Source organism: Odocoileus virginianus, chromosome 29 (genome assembly GCF_023699985.2).
Source record: "Odocoileus virginianus isolate 20LAN1187 ecotype Illinois chromosome 29, Ovbor_1.2, whole genome shotgun sequence".
Lineage (NCBI taxonomy): Eukaryota > Metazoa > Chordata > Mammalia > Artiodactyla > Cervidae > Odocoileus > Odocoileus virginianus.
Window position 1 is genome coordinate 31206420 of NC_069702.1, and position 22645 is coordinate 31229064.

Consider the following 22645-nt stretch of genomic DNA (forward strand, 5'->3'; position numbering starts at 1 on the left):
CCCACTAGTCAGGGCCAGCTATTAGTATGTAATTTGTGGAGCCAGTGAGAAGTGAAAGTCTGAGACTCTGAAAAAGCAGTTAGACAGTGCTGTTAAAGGTACTAAGATATATGATTTTTCTTTCATGATCTTTCTTGATTTGTCATGGTATTTTTATTTATTAATTAATTATATTCTAAGTAAAAAAGTGGAGAAGGAAATGGCAACCCACTCCAGTTCTCTTGCCTGGGAAATCCCATTGATGGAGGAGCCTGGTAGGCTGCAGTCCATGGGGTTGTGAAGAGTCGGACATGGCTGAGCGACTTCACTTTCACTTTTCACTTTCATGCATTGGAGAAGGAAATGGCAACCCACTCCAGTGTTCTTGCCTGGAGAATTCCAGGGATGGGGGAGCCTGGTGGGCTGCCATCTATGGGGTGGCACAGAGTCAGACACAACTGAAGCAACTTAGCAGCCGCAGTAAGTGAAAAAGTCAAAAGTTTAAATTAGTAGCATGAGTTTTGCTGTTCACTTTTATATTGTGAAATGTCAATTTCAAATGCAAATATGAAAGCATTCAATTTTTATTTGGAATCATGAAAATTATACAACTGTAATTCATAGCTTATCCATGCATACATCTTGGTTATCAGATCAAAAGAAACACTAGAGAGGTCTAGCTCAACATTGTTTATTTCCCTTCTAGATACAGGCACATTTTACCAGTGCTCTCTACCTTCAGCTTATGTGAGGAAGGACCAAAACATCCTTCTATATCATTATTTTCAGCTAAAGCTTTTGGCTAATACAAATAAGTAATGGGCACAAGAAAGGGTATTGTAGGTCCCTTAGTCATTTGTCTTTATTTGAATGCCATTACTTCTGTAGTGTTCTAAGCAAGTTCTGGTTCAAACAGAAAACTTGGCCTCCTGAGGCTGTCAGTAACCTCTGTTTATATAGTGGTAGACATCACACACTATCTTGTACTCATTTTGAGTTGGCTGAACATTGTGGGTCCATTGGAATTCTTAGTTCATAGTATATCATGAATAACATGCAAAAGGGGTAGCAAGAATCCATGGACACGTGGCATATATCTCTCCATGCTCAATTATCCTGTCAAACTTCACTTCCAAACACAAGTTATGAGATACAATTATTACGAATTTCTACACAGTGAGCATTAAACCAAGTGCAAGGTCATGCTGAGTATAGGACTTGGTGCAGATACATAAATCATGCATCCATGAAGTCAACTCTGTCAGTGGTATGTAAAAAGAAAGAAAGAAATTCAACGAAGTAAATTTAAAGATCTAATTGACTTTATTTAATGATTCATGGATTGGGCAGCACTCTGCCTTAGTGGGCAGATGGGAACTCTGAGGACCTGTACAAAATAGAAGACTTTTATGGCTAGAAGGAGGCAAGACAAAGTTTTCTGGCAAAGTGGATTGTGTCAGGAAAGGGCAACTTCATTTGGGAGACAGTGAGGGTGGGCAGACAGATTACTTAACTAGCGCTGACTAGGTAATTCCAGGTTCACTGATTAAAAGTCACCATCCTGAAATAGGTTGAAACTGCAATTAGGCTAGATGTTAAGTTTGGCTTACTGATGTGGGACTTAGCATAATGACTCCATTTTGAGTCTTTTATTTATTTTTCTAATAGTATCAACATGCAAAGCCCGGATTTTCTCTAGGAAAAGCTTGAAATAAAGAATAGAATATTGAAATAGGGAGACTTGTGGTGGTGTTTTTAAATATTTACTGAGAATAAAGCCACTTCTTCCTCATTTTTTCATTTTCCCCAAATGTAGCCAGAATAAAGTCAGAAAAGTCTTTCTAGAAAATAGATTTTTGTGAATCAATACTATTAGATACTAAAGAAATTAACATTATTTTTTTTTTTACATTTAGAAATCCTATCTTGCCATGTTCAAAGAAAAATAGGTTCATTCATTAGAAATCTGCTGAATCAGGAAATTTGAGTATTGAGAGTTTTATGTAACTATCGGTTGGTTTAGCATTTGGATAAGATTAGGGTCTGATTGTTGAGCTAAGGAGCCCCTGGCTAGAGTTGAATGACAATTTGAGGGCAAATTGTCTTGCTAAAATTTAGCAAAAGGAAGACCAAGAAATGGGCAGCATTGTTTTTCAATAGGAGTGAGAACTAATTTATGGACATGCACTAGGGTATGTTGTACAGATGGAACTACGCTAATGAGTTTGATAAAACAAATAACACAAAAATAATGGCCAATAAAAATATGATTGCATTTGGGGAATCAATACTGTGATTTAGAATAGGATTTCCCCCCTAAAAGCTATGGACTAGCTGCATCCTATATCCTGCTATAAAACTCAGATTCCTGGGGTTCAGGACAAACTCAGAATTACTGGGAAAAGGAAAAGGAATTTACAGTATAAAGATGCTCTTTAGGTGACTTTTAGCCACACTAAAGTTTAAGAAACTGTTCAAATCTCCCTTCTCCCCAAGAAAATGAATATACTATGTCTATGATAAACTGTGCTGCTTTTTGAAAGTTTTACATCATAGAGATACTATCTTTTAATGGAATTGAGCAACCTTTAGTATTTTAGGTACTCAGAGGCATTGTGAAATTCTCATGTGCAGACCCTGTTCTATTGACCATTTCTGTGTGTTTCAGAAATCAACAAGACAGAAACAGACAACTTCCTGAACAATTGTAAGTTTAACACACTTATTAAAATTGCATTACCTGAATGAAAAAAGTTAACTCTAGATTATTTAAGTTTATTTTATCAGTATTATGGGGTCAGAATAAAGTTTGATTTGTGCACATCTCATGGTGTTTATCTTACCTCTGAAGATAAGGTTTATCTCAACTTTTATTGAAAAAGGATAAAAACTAGGGGGATTTTGAAATGGATGTATGGGGCCTGTGGCAGATGTGTAGTAGAAGTGAGTGGTACAGTTGTTAAAGAAAAGGCAAAAATATTTCTTAACATTCTGATTGCAGATATCTACAATATATCCTCATGAAAATTTTCTAAAGATTGTATAGAAATAATTTGTATATTAATATTTTTCAGCTAAAGGCAGAAACTTAGTGCTACTCCACACTAAATAAAATCTTGATGTTATTAATCTCATATTATAAAAATTGCTGACAATTATGGGACTGGGGTTCTCCAAGCCAGGCTTCAACAATACATGAACCGTGAACTTCCAGATGTTCAAGCTAGCCGGTTTTAGAAAACGCAGAGGAACCAGAGATCAAATTGCCAACATACACTGGATCATCAAAAAAGCAAGAGAGTTTCAGAAAAACATCTGTTTCTGTTTATTGACTATGCCAAAGCCTTTGACTGTGTGGATCACCATAGACTGTGGAAAATTCTGAAGGAGATGGGAATACCAGACCACCTGACCTGCCTCTTGAGAAATCTGTATGCCGGTCAGGAAGCAACAGTGAGAACTGGACATGGAACAACAGACTGGTTCCAAATAGGAAAAGGAATACATCAAGACCATATATTGTCTCTCTGCTTATTTAACTTATATGCAGAGTACATCATGAGAAACACTGGGCTGGATGAAGCACAAGCTGGAATCAAGATATCTGGAAGAAATATCGATAACCTCAGATATGCAGGTACACCACCCTTCTGGCAGAAAGCAAAGAAGAACTAAAGAGCCTCTTGATGAAAGTGAAAGAGGAGAGTGAAAAAGTTGGCTTAAAGCTCAACATTCAGAAAAGCAAGATCAACGCATCTGGTCCCATCACTTCATGGCAAATAGATGGGAAAACAGTGGCAGACTTTATTTTTGGGGGCTCCAAAATCACTGTAGATGATGACTGCAGCCATGAAATTAAAAGACGCTTACTCCTTGGAAGGAAAGTTATGACCTACCTAGACAGCATATTAAAAAGCAGAGACATTACTTTGCCAACAAAGGTCCATCTTGTCAAGATTATGGGTTTTCCAGTAGTCATGTATGAATGTGAGAGTTGGACTATAAAGAAAGCTGAACGCTAAAGAATTGATGCTTTGAACAGTGGTAATGGAGAAGACTCTTGAGAGTCTCTTGGACTGCAAGGAAAACCAACCAGTCCATCCTAAAGGAAATCAGTCCTGAATGTTCATTGGGAGGATTGATGTTGAAGCTGAAACTCCAATACTTTGGCCACCTGATGGAAAGAGATGACTCATTTGAAAAGACCCTAATGCTGGGAAAGATTGAAGGTGGGAGGGGAAGGGGTCGACAGAGGAAGATATGGTTGGATGTCATCACTGACTTGCTGGACATGAGTTTGGGTAAACTCCGGGAGTTGATGATGGACAGGGAGGCCTAGCATGCTTCAGCCCATGGAATTGCAAAGAGTTGGATACAACTAGCGACTGAATTGAACTGAAGTGCTGGGACTGGGATATAGGTGGATGAAATTACTGAAGGCCCAAATAATATTTTCACCCATATTTTAAAGGTACTGACTCAAGGCACAGTGTTTCTTCCTCCTATGGCAGCATACCTTACCATTATTTAGAGAATATATTTGATTTTTTAACAGAATTACACAATACATTTATATTAAAAGATGAAAGGAAACGCACTACTCACCAGCTCAGAATGCTGGTTAATTCACAGGCTTAAATAAATGTAAAACCAAAGAATAATCCCATTACATGGCATATCTTTTCTCTACTAGTATTTATTGGGGACTAGCTATGTACTAGTGCTGTGTTAGTCAATAGGGACATAAAATTGATGATTTAATCCTTGCTTAAAGCAGCTTACACTTCAATGAGACTAGATATATGAGACTAACACACGAACACAGAATTACAAGACAGTAGTTCTCAAACATGGAGAAGAAAATAGCGACCCACTCCAGTATTCTTGCCTAGAGAATCCCGTGGACAGAGGAGCCCGGTGGGCTGCTGTCCAAGGGGTCGCAGAGAGTCAGACACAACTGAAGCGACTTCGAAGCAGCAGCAGCAGCATCTGTTCTCAAACAGGGGCAATTTTGACCCCCCCAAGTGTCTATGTCCTTTTGTGGCATTTGGGTTATCATGATGGTTGGGGGGCAGGGATGCTACTTGTATCCAATATGTATAGGCCAGGGATCCTTTTAAACATCCTGTGATGCAAAAGACGGACCCCCACAACAATTATCCATCTGAAAATGTCAGTAATGCCATTTTATAACAAGTAAACTCTTGTTATAAAGAATATTCTATTACTAATATTAGATATATATATATACATATAATAATATATGTAATAATATATATTAATCTGTTGTATATAGAGATAAATATATACATATGTATATACATACACAGGCTTCACAGTTACCTTAGGGATAAAGAACCCGCCTGCCAATGCAGGAGATTCAGGAGACTTGGATTTGATTCCCATGTCAGGAAGATCCTCTGGAGAAGGAAATGGCAACCCACTCCAGTATTCTTGCCTGGGAAACCCCATGGATAGAGGAGCCTGGTAGGCTATAGCCCATGGGGGTGCAAAGAGTAGGACACGACTGAGCATGCACAACACAGTTTGACACTCAAAAACAATTGCTAACAAATGCATCCTCTCTTCTGCAGGTTGTGGGACACGAAGGAACAAAACCTCAGGACAAAGTCTCAGGATTGTTGGTGGAACAGAGGTACAAGAGGGTGAATGGCCATGGCAAACTAGTCTGCAATGGGATGGGATCCATCGTTGTGGAGCAACTTTAATTAATGACACATGGCTTGTGAGTGCTGCACACTGCTTCAGAACGTAAGTATTGAACCTTGAAAATGATTGGATGGTGGTGGTGGTTTAGTCACTAAGTCCTGTCTGACTCTTGCGACCCCATGGACTCTAGCCCTCCCAGGGTCCTCCATCCATGAGATTCCCCAGGCAAGAATACTGGAGTGGGTTTCTATTCCCTTCTCCATGAGAATGACTAAGGGTAAGCAAAGTGCATTGGGCTTAGTAGGATGGAAATACCTAATGAGATGAGTTTAATACAAATTAAAGATTATATACATATGTATGTATATGCATGTTTTATCACAAAGGGTTTCTTTAGTTGGTAAAGAATCAGCTTGCGATGAGGGAGACCTGGGTTCAGTCCCCGGGTTGGGAAGATTCTCTGGAGAAGGGAAAGGTTACCTACTCCAGTATTCTGGCCTGAAGTATTCCATGGACTGTATGGTCCATGGGGTCACAAAGAGTTGGACACAAAAGAGTAGGAAACACATAAATGTTAGCAAGAGGTTTTATAGTCTAGAAATGGAAATGGTATCAAAGAACATGTAGCTAAATTATCCACTGACAATTACACAGTAATTTATCAAAGGAAGCAGGACTTTGAGAATTATCTCTGGACATTGAGCTTGGTGTGAAAAACAAGAGCCGTTTCTCAGGTAGATTCTACATACCTACCAGAGATAGATGCTAAGTGAATTGTATTTTTTATACTGATGGAGAAATTCTAAGAAAAAATTAAATAAAAAGAAATTTTGTAGTAACAAATTATATTGATACAACTAAATAGATTGATCAGTTATATTTCAAGGAATTTTGATTCAATCTTCCAACCCATTGCAAAATGCCTGAGGTATACAGGATAAGTAATGCTCTGTTAAACTATTGTGTAGCAGTTTTGATTTTCAGAGAAATGTGTGGATAGGCAATATGGTGCACACAAATGCATACAGTTCTTTCATTCTGTACATGATGTGCTTTCCATATGTCCCTTGGAGTCACTGATGCCCAGAAATATCAAAAGGCCCTAGGATCTGGAGTAGGTGACTCAGTATGCAGAACGGAGTGCACATCCCAAGACATGCATGTTTGCTCAGTTGCTCAATAATGTCCAAGTCTTTGCAACCCTGTGGACTTTAGCCCTCCAGGATCCTCTGTCCTTAGGATTCTCCAGGCAAGAGTACTGGAATGGGTTGCCATTTCCCTCTCCAGGGAATCTTCCTGACCCAGGGACTGAACCTGCATCTCCTGTGTCTCCCTGCATGGGAAATTGGCCTCTTTACCACTGAGTCACCTGGGAAGCCCTAAGAAACCTGACACAGTGACCTTTCCACCTTATCTGACCCCTGACCCTTAGATTGGAAAGCATTTGTATCTATGCATAGAAACTATAATTTTAAAAGGAAAACTTACTTTGACAAGTGTGTGCTAAATTATTTAACATAAATAGTTATATTAGTAACATGGTAAAGTGGGATTTGTTCCTCATACTTTGTCCTCAGGTATAAGGACCCAGCCAGGTGGACTGCTTCTTTTGGAGTCACAATATATCCTCCAAAAATGAAACAAGCCCTCCGGAGGATAATTGTGCATGAAAAATACAAATATCCATCGCATGACTATGATATTTCAGTCTTAGAGCTTTCCAGGCCTGTTCCCTACACAAATGCAGTACACAAAATTTGTCTCCCCGATGCATCCCACGAGTTCCGCCCTGGTGATGAGATGTTTGTGACAGGATTTGGAGCACTGCAAAATGATGGTGAGCATCTGAGGAGAAAGTCAAATCATAGTAACCTGATTTGGTATGCTAAGGCATTTAAAGAATGGAATGCCATTATGCCAAAATATGTTGGTGGTTTGGTCATATGGACCTGGGCCAATCAGGTCCTACTTGGGAACTAAGTGATTTAGAAGATATGTAAATTCCTTCATGCGTTAGGTTACTTTCAAGTACATCACTACAACTATAGTAATGGTGCTTGGTAAGATGGCTGAAAGAGTGAATATGTCTGAAATTTTTACTAGGGTATTAACCACATAAGATTGTGAAGTAGGAGTTTTAGTTGCTTACTTGTGTCTGATACTCTTTGTGACTCCATGGACTGTAACTTGCCAGGCTCCTCTGTCCATGGAATTCTCTAGGCAGGAATACTGGAGTCTTTTGCCATTCCCTTCTCCAGGGGATCTTCCTCACCCAGGGATCAAACCTGGATCAGCCTCACTGCAGGCAGATTCTTTACTATATGAGCCACCAAGGTATTAACCACATAAGAGATTAGGGATCATTAATACTTACGCCTAATTGTGAAGATCAAAGAATCATAAAACTACCATCTTTCCCTACTGAAATTAACTTCTAAGCTTAATAATGACATAGAAATTACTTAAGCAACTTGGGGTTCTTTCCTAGGCACCTAACTTCATTTAAAATAGTTTTACTTCATTTCCCAAATACCACTGTATCTAAAAAAATACATTCCTAAGATTCTATGTGCCAGCTCATCTAATAACTACTTATAAAAGACTTTCTTCAGGTTTATAGAATATATGTATATATATAAATATGAAGTCTATTTTTTTCCTTTTAGGTAGCAGTCAAAATCATCTTCGGCAAGTACAGGTAGATCTTATAGACACTAAAAGCTGCAATGCACCCCAAGCTTACAATAATGCCATAACTCCTGCAATGTTATGTGCTGGCTCCTTGAAAGGAAATAGAGATGCTTGCCAGGTAAGTGATTGGCTGCATAATTTTTGTTCACCTTTTATTTTGAAATAATTACAGTTCTACAAGAAGTTGCAAAGATAGTACAGAGGGGTCCCCTATAACCTTCACCAAGTGTTCTCCAGTGGTCACATCTCATATAACTAGAGCAGAATATAAAAGCTAGGAATTGATCTTGGTACAAGGTGTACTTTTTGGCTTTTTATCATATGTGCAGATTTGTGTCATCATCACTGCAGTTAGGAACTCTTCCATCACCACAGAGATCTTTCTCCCTTTATAAAAACATCCATTTCCTTCCCCCATCACTTTATCATCGCTAACACCTGGCAATCACCAATCTGTTTGCCATCTCTATAATTCTGTAATTTCAAGACTGTTGTATGAGTAGAATCATACAGTAGCCTTTTTTCAGAATTCCATTTTGATTTTTTTATAGTTCTGCTGTATATACAACTATTTTTAAGTGGATAAATTAAGATTTTTAGTTGGAGTTTCAATATCAAACTCTCAAAAATTCATAGAATAAGTAAACAGAAAAGTAGAGCAATATAGTAGACCTGAAAAACACCATGATTTATCTATTAGTGTTTCTAACCATACTATCTCTTTGTAGGAAAATTGTGTGGTTCCTCTAAGTTAAATACACATAACTTATCATAGTCTACTGGTGTTGAGATTTTACTAGTTTGAGCTGGATTTAAATAGAAAACATACTTTCCCTTAAGCCTCTTTAACCTTTCATCATTCATAATATTAAATATTAATAAATATAAATATTAAATATTTCCTCTATAAATACTGAGAGCCACATCAGACATGTTTTGGCTTCAAGTGCCAGATGTAACTTAGAAAACTTAAGAGGAGAAGGAAAGTCTATTTACTCATAGTCTGTTTTTTTTTCCCTTCTGATTTTCTAAAATTTTTTAAAAATTATTTTTAATTGGAAGACAATTGCTTTACAATATTGTGTTGGTTTCTGCCATATGTCAGCATGAATCAACCATAGGTATACATATATCCCCTCTCTCTTGAACCTCCCTCTCACCTCCCGCCCCCCAGGTTGTCACAGAGCACCGGGTTTAAACTCCCTGCATTATACAGCAAATTCCTACTAGCTATCTGTTTTACATATGGCAATGTATATGTTTAAAATTCTTTTTATATCATTTCTTTTCTGTTTCTGAAACTTCCTTTAGCCATTTTTTTTTTTTAGTGTAGATCTGCTAGTGTCAAATTCCCTTAGATTTTCTTTGTTTGTAAAATTATTTCCTATTTATTTGTAAAGCATAATTTTGCCAGGTATATAATTTATGCTTGACAGTTTTGTTTTTTTTTTTTTTTTTTTTTTTTTTAGTGCTTAAATCATGGCCTCTGTAATTTATAATAGGAACTTGCTGTTATTGGAATTGTTTTTCTCTTGCAGCTGAAGTGTCATTTTTTTCTTGCTGTGTTCAAGGTTTTTTTTTTGTCTTTAGTTTTCAGAAGTTTGAGTTTGTGTCTTGGAGGGGATTTCTCTTGGTTATACTGCTTAGGGCTTGCTCAGCTTTTTAATCTGCAAGTTTATGCCCTTTGACAAACTTGAGAAAGTTTCAGCCTTTATTTCTTTGAAAAATTTTCAGCTTCATTTTGGAATCCAATAATAGGTATGTTAGCTCTTTCATTATGCTCTCAGAGATCTCTGAGCGTCTGTTCGCTTTTTTTCCCACTCCTCTTTCTGTGTGTTCAGATTGAGCAATTTCTATCATTCTATCTTCAATTTCATTGATTTTATTTTTATTTCCATCATCTCCTTCATATTTCTGTTAAACATTTCTAGTGAGTTTTTTTTTTTTTTTTTGATTATTGGATTTTTTGTTTGTTTCATGATGGAAATTGCCCATTAAGACATTTTTGTGACGACTGCTTTAAAATCTTTGTCAGATAATTCCAACATCTGTCATCTCAGTGTGTGTCTGATTGATTGCCTTTTCTTATTCGAGTCAAAATTTTCCTGGTTCTTGATATTGGATGATTTTCAGATATATCTTGGACATTTCGGATATTATGTTATGAGTTTCGGCATCTTATTTAAATCTTCTGTTTTTACAGGACTCCTCTGACATGCCAGTGGAGGGGGTAGGGGAATGAGGTAGCACTTCCCCCATTCATTGTCCCCTGACACCAAGGTGGGGAAAGAGACCTCTGTTATCGCTGGATGGAGGTGGAATTGCAGGCTTTTCACTAGGGTTTCCTCTGTGGCTCAGCTGGTAAAGAATCCACCTTCAATGCTGGAGACCTGGGTTTGATCCCTCAGTTGAGAAGATCCCCTGGAGAAAGGAAAGGCTACCCATTCCAGTACTCTGGCCTAGAGAATTCCATGGACTGTACAGTCTATGGAGTCATAAAGAGTCAGGCACAAGTGAGCCACTTTCACTAAGTGTGGGGTTATTTTTTTAAGATGGGAGAAAATTATTAAATTTATTTTATTTTTTGGCCATGTGGTGCCCGGTATACAGGATCTTAGTTCCTGACCAGTGATCCAACCCGCGCTCCCTGCCCTGGACTGCCAGAAAAGCCCTGAAACTTATTAAATCTATTTTTTTTTTTAATATATACCATTTTAAAAAGTATATACCATTTTTCCTCCTCACCCTTCTTGATGGAGGAACAGAAAATCCCCTCACACCCTCCACTTAGGGGATTTCACATATAAAGTCTGGGATGGTGAGGATGAAGTAAAAAAAATACCATTCTGGATGGGGACAACTTGTTACTGCTCCCCTTGTGGCCTCCGCTGACATCATGGGATAATGCCCTTATCAGCGCTTGGCTCTCCACTAGGTCTGTTCTGACATCAGCCTAGAGGGAGAGAGAGTTCTGCCTTATCGGTACTGGGGGGTAGTTCATGCTCCCCAGCTGGTTACCACAGGAGAGGAAGAGGAAGGCTTCATCATCACCTGGCAGAGATGAAAGAGAGGCTCCCCACTCAGCCTCCTCTGACACCAGTCAGGTGGAGATTACCTTGCAGAATCCTTATATTCTGTAAGGGTGGAATCCAGTCTCCCCACTTGGCCCTTGCTGATGGCGTTGGGATGGGACCACACTTTTTTCTGTGATTGACTCACAGTGTGTACACATCATCCAGTTTATACATTATCAACTCATGACCAATCTTATTTCATTCCTACATATTTTAACCCCAACCTTCTTCTTCCCATTCTCAACTCCAAATCTATTTTGAAGTAAATCACAGTTGTTTATAATTTCATTTGAAAATATGTTACCTCTTCTATTAATACAATGCCTTTTCGATGATAGTATTAGATGTGAATGTCTCATAAATTTGGGGAACTAAAGAGGAGAAACCAAGTTTGGCTGCTTTTCTGTTTCAGGAGGAATATGGTACTTCCCCCTCTCAAAAATCATGAATAACTTTATATGCAGAAACCTTTACTTGGGTCTCTTCCTCCCTCCCCTCAGTGGCATGTGGCTACCTCCTCTTAAAATATGATCTTGTTTTGGGTTCTATAATCCTGAAATATGCTGATTTCCTCCCCCCTCTTTTCCAACAACTCATTTCTGGTTCCTTATTTTGGTTTCTCTTTATTTCCCTCTCTGCCTGTCTCTAGGCCTGGTTGTTCCTTAAGACTCATCTATTTTTTCTCTACATATACCTTCAAAGAAATTACCTTTTCTTTAAGTTAACTGTCACTTTAATGTCTTCCAAATCTACATCTCCAAAATTAATCTCTTGCCCAAATTCAGTCTCACATTCCCACATACTCCCAAACCATTTCCATTTACATGATTTAAATTGTCAGTATAAGACTAACTTTTATATATGTTCCATCTTAGACTCAACAGGCAGTCAGCTCAGTTGCTCAGCCATGTCTGACTCTTTGCGACCCCATGGACTGCAGCATGCCAGGCTTCCCTGTCCATGAAATGCTTTTTTTATTTCCAGTTTCTCATTTATGTGGTTGGCTTTCATTATTCTTGAAATCTTTTAGTTTTAAATCTCTTTCACATGTAATCAATTAAATCATAGAATATTTTCGCCTTACTATTTCTACCATATTTATCTCCTTGTCTTCATTCTTTCTGTTAAGAACTTAATCTATTGCTTCATTGTTTCATATCTTAATCACTAAAACTAGTTTCTTGTTTAGCTTCTGGCTTTAAGTTTCTGTTATGATATGTACATTCTTTTGTAAAAAAATTTAGTGGAGTAGTTGATTTACAATGTTGTTCTAGTTTCTGCTATACATCAAAGTGAATCAGCTATACATACCCATATTCTTGAATAAACTTCCTGTTCTGTTTCTCATTAAACCACTCACTAAAAATAACTGCATTTAAGGGGAAAATAACAGTAGATACAGACCAGTGGGCCCCTCAAAAGTTATGCAACTTTGTAACCAGAGAATTAACAACATCATCAACAGCAAAAATAATTATACCTTGAAAAATAACAGTGTAGGTAGGCAGATTGCCCAGGGTGGTTGGTGGCTGACTGAGGGAAAAGTTAAAAATGTGCAAAAACGATAGAGTAGAAATACTGGCTTGTTGAGGATGAGACAATGCACATGGGAGTGTAGCTCTGGGCAGAGGAGGAAGTACAGCCTGGCAGGACCCGAGAATTAAGCAAGGATGGGGTGTGCCTCTCTGGGTAGGGAGAAGGGTTCCTGGGCATAGACACTCAACATTTTCTTAAACTAGAGCCTCCAAGGCTTCTGCCTGAGCAGTAGCTGAGCTGAGACCTTTTTTTTCCTGGAAATTGTAGTTCTACTCTCATTATTCTGGTTCCCTTGCCTAAGTCAAAACATGTGTAAGCCATCACAACTTCCACTTTGCACTGATGTAACTCCCTATTCACCAATCACACGTGAGCTAACTAGTGTTAACAGAACCAACTGTCTCTTTCTCCATTTGATACTTGCTGGACATCACCTTACTTTTCAGCTTGTATTGCTGTTAGACTCACTGCTGGCTTTTTCCCTTAATTACTTTATTATCAGACTCATTCACTCCTGTCTCTTAAATAGATTTAAGCTTTGTAGTTTATGGCGTATTCCATTTCTTTTTCCTAATCTGCTATGTCTTCACATAGGCCTGGGTGCCAATTATCTAAATGATTTGTTATCCGATAGCTTCATACAGTACACATTGCTTCTATCAGTAGATTGTACACTCCTTGAGGGGAGCGCTCATGTGTTTAGACTCTTTTTACATCTCCTACCACATATGAGAGTATAAGGAAATATACTTATTGGTTAATTGATTTAAAAATTACAAACACATTATATCTAATTGAGTTATTATTAGTATTAGTTAATACTTTTATGTAGATGACAGAAATTAGTATAATGTAAGGGAAAAAAAGCATGGACTTAGTGAAATCACTCTGGATATTGAATAGCATGTGATATCAGGAAAATTGCTAAACTCTGTTAGTTTCAGCTTCTTCATTGCTAAAATAGAGATAATGAAACCTAACTCCGTGCTTTGTTGCCAGAATTACACGAGTTAACGAAATAATATATTAATTATTTAAGCACTTCATATAGTGTTGAACATGTAATGAGTGGTCAGTAACTAGAGATCCCAGGATTTTGGGGGAAGATCAGTCAGCACCTTGTTTTTATGACCCATATAAAAGAAATAGCCTACTGGTTTTCACAAGGCATAAATAATCGGACTTTGTGGTTATATATAGATATTCACTAAGTTCTGTTTTGTGCCAGGTTCTATGCTAAGCACGTTATGTACACTGTCTTACATAATCTTCAAAATTATCATTGCAGGTAGGTATTATTAGGAGCATTAGCAATAAGTAAATTAAAGGTCTTAGCCAGCTTGGAGGGGCCAGAATTGAACTTTAAACCCGGGTGTCTGACTCTGATGGCCAAGCTTTTATCAGTAGTAAACTCCTCACCCTTCTTTTAGATGTGTCATACTGATAGAGTGTGGGCGGTTATTTGTCAGATGTATCAGATTGGGGCTGTTCTGCCAAGAGATGGAGTCTTTCATCCCAGAGTACTGAACCCTGAGTCTAAGCAGCTCTCCAAGCTGGGGAGCTCCTCCTTTATGTTAATTACTGGTATAGATAAAGGGCATCACTTCTCATTTGAACACACTGAAGATTTTTAAAAACTGCTCCTTTCATTAAACTCACGTTAGAAAATAGCACATTTCTCTGTAATAAGCTGCATTATTAAATACTAATCTCTCCCTTCTCCTTTAGGGTGACTCTGGAGGACCTCTGGTTAGTCCAGATGCTAGAGATATCTGGTACCTTGCTGGAATCGTGAGCTGGGGAGATGAATGTGGGCAACCCAATAAGCCTGGTGTTTATACTAAAGTGACTGCCTTCCGGGACTGGATCACTTCCAAAACTGGTGTCTAAGAGAGAACAGCCTAGCAGAATGGAGCACACTTTTGTGTACAGGTCATTCTTAGAGGTACAGAATTGCAGAAGTCATCATGCAGGTCACCTAGATCTGACCAATCGGACTAAACCACCTGCTATTTCCTTCCTAGCTCTGCTCCACACACCATCTTGCTTCTACCAGATAGATTCTGTCTCAACTTGCAGTCACTTGTTTTTCTAGAAGTTTTCTGTCATCAAATTTTGACTTGTTGACATAAATCTCTCTCATGCGTGTACACAGTTTGAAGTGATCCCTTCCTTCATTTTCCTGGCTTTTCTCAACTCGGTAAATTTCCACTTTCAAGGTGCAGAACAAAGAGTAAAACGAAATATGAAAAGAAAAAAACTACATTTTTACATACAGAAAAGTATTAGGTGTTTTTTATTAATGCAGTGAAGAAAATGATCATAATCATTATGAAAGGTCAGGTAAAGAGACAGCAGAAAACCAAATACTTAGTGATGGTGAAAGAATGGGAACTAAGTTAAGGAAATAAAGAGAAACCAAGATATAATTTATTTGCATTTCCAGCAAACTGACAGAGATAAATGTGGGGAAGATTCTATTTTTTTGTGGCCTATAATAAGTATAAAAACTCTATATAATGTATTCATTTTAAGTTAAAGCAAATAGTATTTATTTAACATGGGACTACTGAGAATGTCAACATATCATAATAAAAAATAAATATCATCAATTTGCTTGACATTATGATAATCCACAAAGAAGGGGAAGATGGAGAAAATGTTACTCATCAGTTTACTGCGAATTCCTTTCAAATCTGAGGCTAGCGTGGAAATTTACCTAAGAACAAGCAGCATACATTATGTGGTAAGGTTTTTGTATGGTTGGGTGGAAGGAAATAAAAATAGAATCTGTATGAACTATTGAATGAAATGGTATTATCACCAAGAGCTTGTGTGTTTGTATTTAAAGTTTTTCCGCATTGCATAGCTGTGAAGGGAAATAAGGTCCAGGTATGAGTGTGTATAGTTATAAATGCAGCTACAGGTCAGACCTCTATTTTGAGGTGACTGTGGATTCCGGCCTCACCACTCCACCTCCTTGCCCTCATTTCCAGTCTGTTCTTACACCATGTGTCTCAGACTCTCCTCTGGGCTCAGATGAGAGGATATTGTGGGGAATTTGTCCTGGAAGATGCCTCCCTGTTACATCTAGCATGACACTGAATTGCTCACCGCCTGGATAGAAAATTGATGGAAAAAACCTAATGTCAACCACCTTCCTGATTTCAGCTTTGATAAATTACTATTGAGTTGCTAGACATACAGCATTCAAGTGATGTAGGCACTATGAAGTTAGGATTGGTTTCATGTTAGTGGTGAGATTTCACTGAATCTTTGCATTACCCTTTCCTCATTGTGTATAACTACTCATATGAGTTCTGTATTGTACCATAACCACTTTGAAAGAAACATTAGTAGAAAAAAAAAAATCCACCTAAATAACATTGGCATATGAACTGATACAATTTAGACACTTGGCTAAAATATGATATGAAATCTGACATAAATTGACAGTGTTAAATATTTTGTAGAAATATATTTAATTTATTGAATTCTTTTGAAAAAACTGAGGAAAACGAATTTTAAAGAAAGACTTAAGTACATTTCCTACCATTTCTCTCAGTGTTCCTCTTGTTTGAGTATACATCACAGTTAGGCCTCTAGGTGGCACCCATAGGCTGTAGGTAAATAAAGGGAAGCAAGCTCTTAGGGTGTTCAAGTAATGATGAAAGCTGTAGTAGGCATTCTGTATCAGGGTCTTGTAAAACCAAAAGAATACAATTCATCTTTAAGAAGGTGTTTAAAAATTAATCCATATAAATTGACAGCATGTTAGTATGTTCCACATTTCTGGAGGTAGTTTCCAAATTAAAGTAAAATCTACAATGTGATAGGAATTTCTTTGGCAAACTTGAAGAGATTTAAATTAAGAAGAAATTTTAGAAATTTAATTTCACAGTGACATCATATTTCTCAGAGAAATGTTTCTCAAAAGATCTTAGAGGTTTGGCCATAGTGAATATATAAGTGCTAGTTCAAACTTAATGGGCACAGAGAAATAGATAAAATAGTATCATATTTTTAAATGACAATTTTCTTTAAAAGTTAACTTCTAAAGGATTTCAGATCTTTCCTGGTAGCTCAACTGGTACAGGAACCGCCTGCAATGCAGGAGACCAGCATTCAATCCCTGGGTCGGGAAGATCTGCTGGAGAAGGAAATGGCAACCCACTCTAGTATTCCTGCCTGGAGAATCCCATGGACAGAGGAGCCTGGAATACAGTCCGTGGGGTGGCAAAGAGTCGGACACGAACGAGTGACTAACACAACAAAGGGTTTCAGCATTCCTGAACTTGTCTTTTTTAGCCATTTCATTGGAGAAAGTTAAGAAGTCATGACTGAAATAATATTTATTAACTGTGCAAGAGGGCAGGCATTTCTCAGCTATATTTTCTCTCTTCCCACAGTACCTAGTAAAGTGCTCTGCATATAGTAGTCTTTCAAGAAATGTTGTTGAACTGACCTTTTGTTTTTGTATTATGCAGAAAGTGTAGCTTTGTTACTATTTACACATCGATTTTAAGAAGTAATCTCAGATTTTACACTGTGTGATATAAGCCAGTTATTTAAACACACTAAGCCTCAATATACTCACTTATAAAACAGGGATAATAATATTCACCTCAAATGAATGCTGTATAGATTAAAATGAGATATTTTAAAGTGCTTAACAAAATTCTTAGAACATGAATGAATGAATGAATGAATGTGAAGTTGCTCAGTTGTGTCTGACTCTTTGCAACCCCATGGATTACAGCCTACCAGTCTCTGCTGTCCATGGGATTTTCCAGGCAAGAGTACTGGAGTGGGTTGCCATTTCCTACATAGCAGGTGCTAAAGAAATTGTGCTATTATAACTGTTGCTGTAAACTACAGTGTTATATGATTCCTACTTGATTATTAATAGATTGAATAAGTATTTTTAAAATAAAAAGATGATTAGATCAACAGAATAGGCTGGTTTCTTGTTTAATTCTAATTCTACAAAAGAACTTTTATTGAGATCATTCCAAAACATATTACCAACTTGTTTGTTATTCTAATTTTTCATTTTAACTTTTAAAAATGATAAACCTTTTTAACTATAGAGCTACTGAACCATATGAAGATCTACAGTCTAGTTCAAATGATGTTTCCTCCATGAGGCCTTTCTCGACTCTCTCAAGTGGAGACATTCTTTTTCCTGAAATTTCTGACAACTTAAAATAATTTTTTATAATCAGATAATCATAGACTCACACAGAGCTGTAAAATACATGCATGCTAAGTTGCTTCAGTCGTGTCTGACTCTGTGCAATCCCATGGATGGTATCCTGCCAGGCTCCTCTGTCCGTGGGATTCTCCAGGCAAGAATACTGGAGTGGGTTGCCATGCCCTTCTCCAGGGGAATCTTCCTGACCCAGGGATGGAACACATATCTTTTATATCTCCTACACTGGCAGTTGGGTCTTTTATCACTAGCACCACCTGGGAAGACCAGAAATATAATACAGAGAGATCCTATGTATTCTTTATCCAGTTCATAGAAATGGTAGCATCTTGATTAGCTGTGGTACAATATCATAACCAGGAAGTTGACCATGAGACAATCGATCAACCTTATGAGAGTTTATGTTTTTAAAACATGCAATTATTTGTGTGTGTTTATTTAGTTTCATGTAATTTTATCTCATGTGTGGATTTGTGTGCCATCACCAAGTCACAAAGCAGAAAGTTTGCTCAAAGGATCCTTCATGCTACGCACAGCCATCTGGCATCATCCCCATCCCCATTCCCGGTCTCTAATCCCTGACAAACATTAATCTGTTCTCCATATATATAATTTTGTCTAAGAATGGTATATATTAATAACTTGGATCATATAATATGTCTATTTGGGAGGTTGGCCTCTTGACTCAGCACAATTCCTTTAAGATCAATCCAAAGTGCGTGTGTTGTGCCCACACATGACAGTTCATTCTTACTTTATCGCTGTGTGTGTTTCACAGCATGGGTGCACTGCAATTTGTTTAACCATTCATACACTGAAGGGCATTTGAATTGTTTATAGTTTTTGGCTACTATGAATAAAGCTACTACAATATTTGTATGTGGATGTGTAGGTCTTTGTGTGAACATAATTGTTCATTGTTTGTATCTTTCCATTTTTTTCTCAAAGTGTTATGCAAGTGCACATCAATTGTCAACCCTAACTTCCTTTGTGTACAAACTTTATATTTACCACTGTTTCTGCTGTACCATCCTAGGCACTCACTGGCCACTTAGAAACTTTGCTGGGCCAATTATATGTTCAAATACAATAAGATTATATCTTAATAGGGTTGTTATATTAATATCCTTTTATGTAAACATAGGAAATTTAATAATCAAATTTTGTGACATTCAATAAATTCACAAAATATTTTCAAAGAAATAGATTTTAGCAGAAAGCAAGTGCAGCAATGATGTTTATTAAGTCTAGAATATTTCTCTTATTAGTCCTAGCACTTCTGGTGGTATAAATTGACAAATATTGGTGATGTTCAGATTTCTTTCTGCAAAAAGACGCAGTCATATCATGGATTGGCTGACTTAAAAATAACAGAAATTTGTTTCTTGTGGTTCTGGAGGCTGGGAAATCCAAGATTTCCCAGATCAAGGTGCCAGTTGTAAAATAAATAAGTACTAGGTTTAATGTACATCATTATCAATACAATTAACACTAAAAAAGTAATTCTATATTTGAAAATAAATGTGAGGACATTATTAAATAAATTGCATGCAATGTCCCATTACAAATGGACTTTTTGGACCAAAATAGACATTTCTCCAAAGAAGACATACAGAGAGCCAAGAGGCATGTGAAAAGATGCTCAACATAGCTGATTACTAGAGAAATGCAAATTAAAACTACAATGAGGCACCTCACACCAGTCAGAATGGCTATCATCAAAATGCCAACAAACAATAAATGCTGGAGAGTGTGTGGAGAAAAGGGAAACTCCTAAACTATTGAAAGAAAGCTTTTGCACAACAAAGGAAACTATAAGCAAGGTGAAAAGACAGCCCTCAGGTTGGGAGAAAATAATAGCAAACGAAGCAACAGACAAAGGGTTAATCTCAAAAATATATAAGCAACTCCTGCAACTCAATTCCAGAAAAATAAATGACCCAATCAAAAAATGGGCCAAAGAACTCAACAGACATTTCTCCAAAGAAGACATACAGATGGCTAACAAACACATGAAAAGATGCTCAACATCACTCATTATCAGAGAAATGCAAATCAAAACCACAATGAGGTACCATTACATGCCAGTCAGGATGGCTGCTATCCAAAAGTCTACAAGCAATAAATGTTGGAGAGGGTGTGGAGAAAAGGGAACTCTCTTACACTGTTGGTGGGAATGCAAACTAGTACAGCCACTATGGAGAACAGTGTGGAGATTCCTTAAAAAACTAGAAATAGAACTGCCATATGACCCAGCAATCCCACTTCTGGGCATACAGACTGAGGAAACCAAATCTGAAAGAGACACGTGCACCCCAATGTTCATTGCAGCACTGTTTATAATAGCCAGGACATGGAAGCAACCTAGATGCCCATCAGCAGACGAATGGATGAGGAAGCTGTGGTACATATACACCATGGAATATTACTCAGCCATCAAAAAGAATTCATTTGAATCAGTTCTAATGAGATGGATGAAACTGGAGCCCATTATACAGAGTGAAGTAAGCCAGAAAGATAAAGACCAATACAGCATACTAACGCATATATATGGAATTTAGAAAGATGGTAATGATAACCCTATATGCAAAACAGAAAAAGAGACACAGATGTACAGAACAGACTTTTGGAATCTGTGGGAGAAGGCGAGGGTGGGATGTTTCAAGAGAACAGCATCGAAACATGTATATTATCTAGGGTGAAACAGATCACCAGCCCAGGCTGGATGCATGAGACAAGTGCTCGGGCCTGGTACACTGGGAAGACCCAGAGGGATCGGGTGGAGAGGGAGGTGGGAGGGGGGATCGGGAAGGGGAATACATGTAAATCCATGGCTGATTCATGTCAATGTATGACAAAAAAAACGCTACAATATTGTGGAGTAGTTAGCCTCCAACTAGTGAAAATAAATGAAAACAACAACAGCAACAACAGAAAGTACTGTTGGTGGAAGGTAAATTGGTACAGCCACTATGGAGAATAGTATGAAGCTTCCTTAAAAAACTAAAAATAGAACCACAATGTGATCCAGCAATCGCACTCCTGGGCATATAGTCAGACAAAAACTATGGTTTGAAAGGATGTATGCATCACACTATTCATTGCAGCACTGTTTACAATAGTCAAGACATGGGAGCAACCTAAATGTCCACTGACAAATGATGGTAAAGAAGATGTACATATATACAATGGAATAACACCCAGCCATTCAAAAGAATCAAATAATGCCATTTGCAGCAACATGAATGGACCTGGAAATTATTATACTAAGTGAAGTAAGTCAGACAGAAAAAGACAAATGTCATATGATATTGCTTACATGGAGAATCTAAAAAAAAAAATACAAATGAACTTATTTTCAACACAGAAGCAGACTCACAGACTAAGAAAATAAACTTATGGTTACCAAAGGAGAAAGGTGGGGCGGAGGGATAAACTGGGAGTTTGGAATTGGCATATATGCTCTACTATACCAAAAATAGATAACCAACAAGGACCTACTATACAGCACAGGGAACTCTGTATTCTGTAATAATCTAAATGGGAAAGGAATAGATATATGTGTATGTATAGCTGAATCACTTTTCTCTACACCTGAAACTAACACAACATTGCAAATCAACCCTAGTACAATATAAAATAGAAATACTTTTAGAATGGACTTTTCTTCCCACAGAAACATATGTAGGTAGAACTCCAGATGGTTACTAATCTGTAAATCTGAATTTCAGTCAGGAGAGAAAATCTGCTGGCCCAGGTGGAGGAATTCCGCGAGGACAATTAAGATATTTGTATTTAACAAACATGATAAACGAAGAGAATTCTATTCTATTTGTGATTGCACTCCCTTCCCAAAAACCTCATGTGAAGTGGTAAAAATATTAGTATCTTCAGGAAGCTGAAAATGTTTTGCAAATCATAATAAAATATGTAGTATCTATGAGTCTAGCAGTTCTTGCCCCAGAATTTAGGAATTATTTGCTAATGCTAAATTTGAAAATCTCATTTATCAAATAAATATATTTACATTTATGGCTATAAAGATTTGAGAGTAGAAGTTTGACAATCAGTTATATATTTAAAATTTTACATGTTTATGCATGCATGTTCAGTTGTGTGCAGCTCTTTGCAACCCCATGGACTATATCCCACCAGGCTCGCTCATCTGTCCATGGAATTTTCCAGGCAAGACTACTGGGGTGGGTTGCCATTTGCTACTCCAGGGGATTACACATTTAACTACATAAATAATTAGTACTCACTTTCTTTTTATGAAAATGGAGTGCACTGAAACGTGTATCTCTTGAACACATCAGCTTTCTTGGAAAAAGTCATGTAGTTATTATAACAATATTCTGGTATTGGTTCACATATATTGAATTTCTCTTATCATGTGTAATCTCTATAGATCGTAGATGCATTCTTTTCTGTATCTTTTATATCTACTTTCACAGCACCTTGCAGGAACTTTTCAGTACATGTT

At 37.4% G+C, this 22645-nt stretch overlaps 1 protein-coding gene across 1 annotated transcript in view; it reads left to right on the forward strand.

Annotated features, from left to right (window-relative positions):
- LOC110148006 (transmembrane protease serine 11E-like) overlaps nucleotides 1–15729 on the forward strand; it is a 54329-nt gene extending 38600 nt beyond the window's left edge. The window contains exons 6-10 of the mRNA XM_020909839.2: nucleotides 2648–2686; nucleotides 5574–5751; nucleotides 7227–7486; nucleotides 8316–8458; nucleotides 14679–15729. Of these exons, the coding sequence (XP_020765498.2) occupies nucleotides 2648–2686; nucleotides 5574–5751; nucleotides 7227–7486; nucleotides 8316–8458; nucleotides 14679–14840 (782 nt within the window). The 3' untranslated portion in view covers nucleotides 14841–15729. The remainder of the gene's footprint in view (nucleotides 1–2647; nucleotides 2687–5573; nucleotides 5752–7226; nucleotides 7487–8315; nucleotides 8459–14678) is intronic.
- Nucleotides 15730–22645: the final 6916 nt, after the last annotated feature.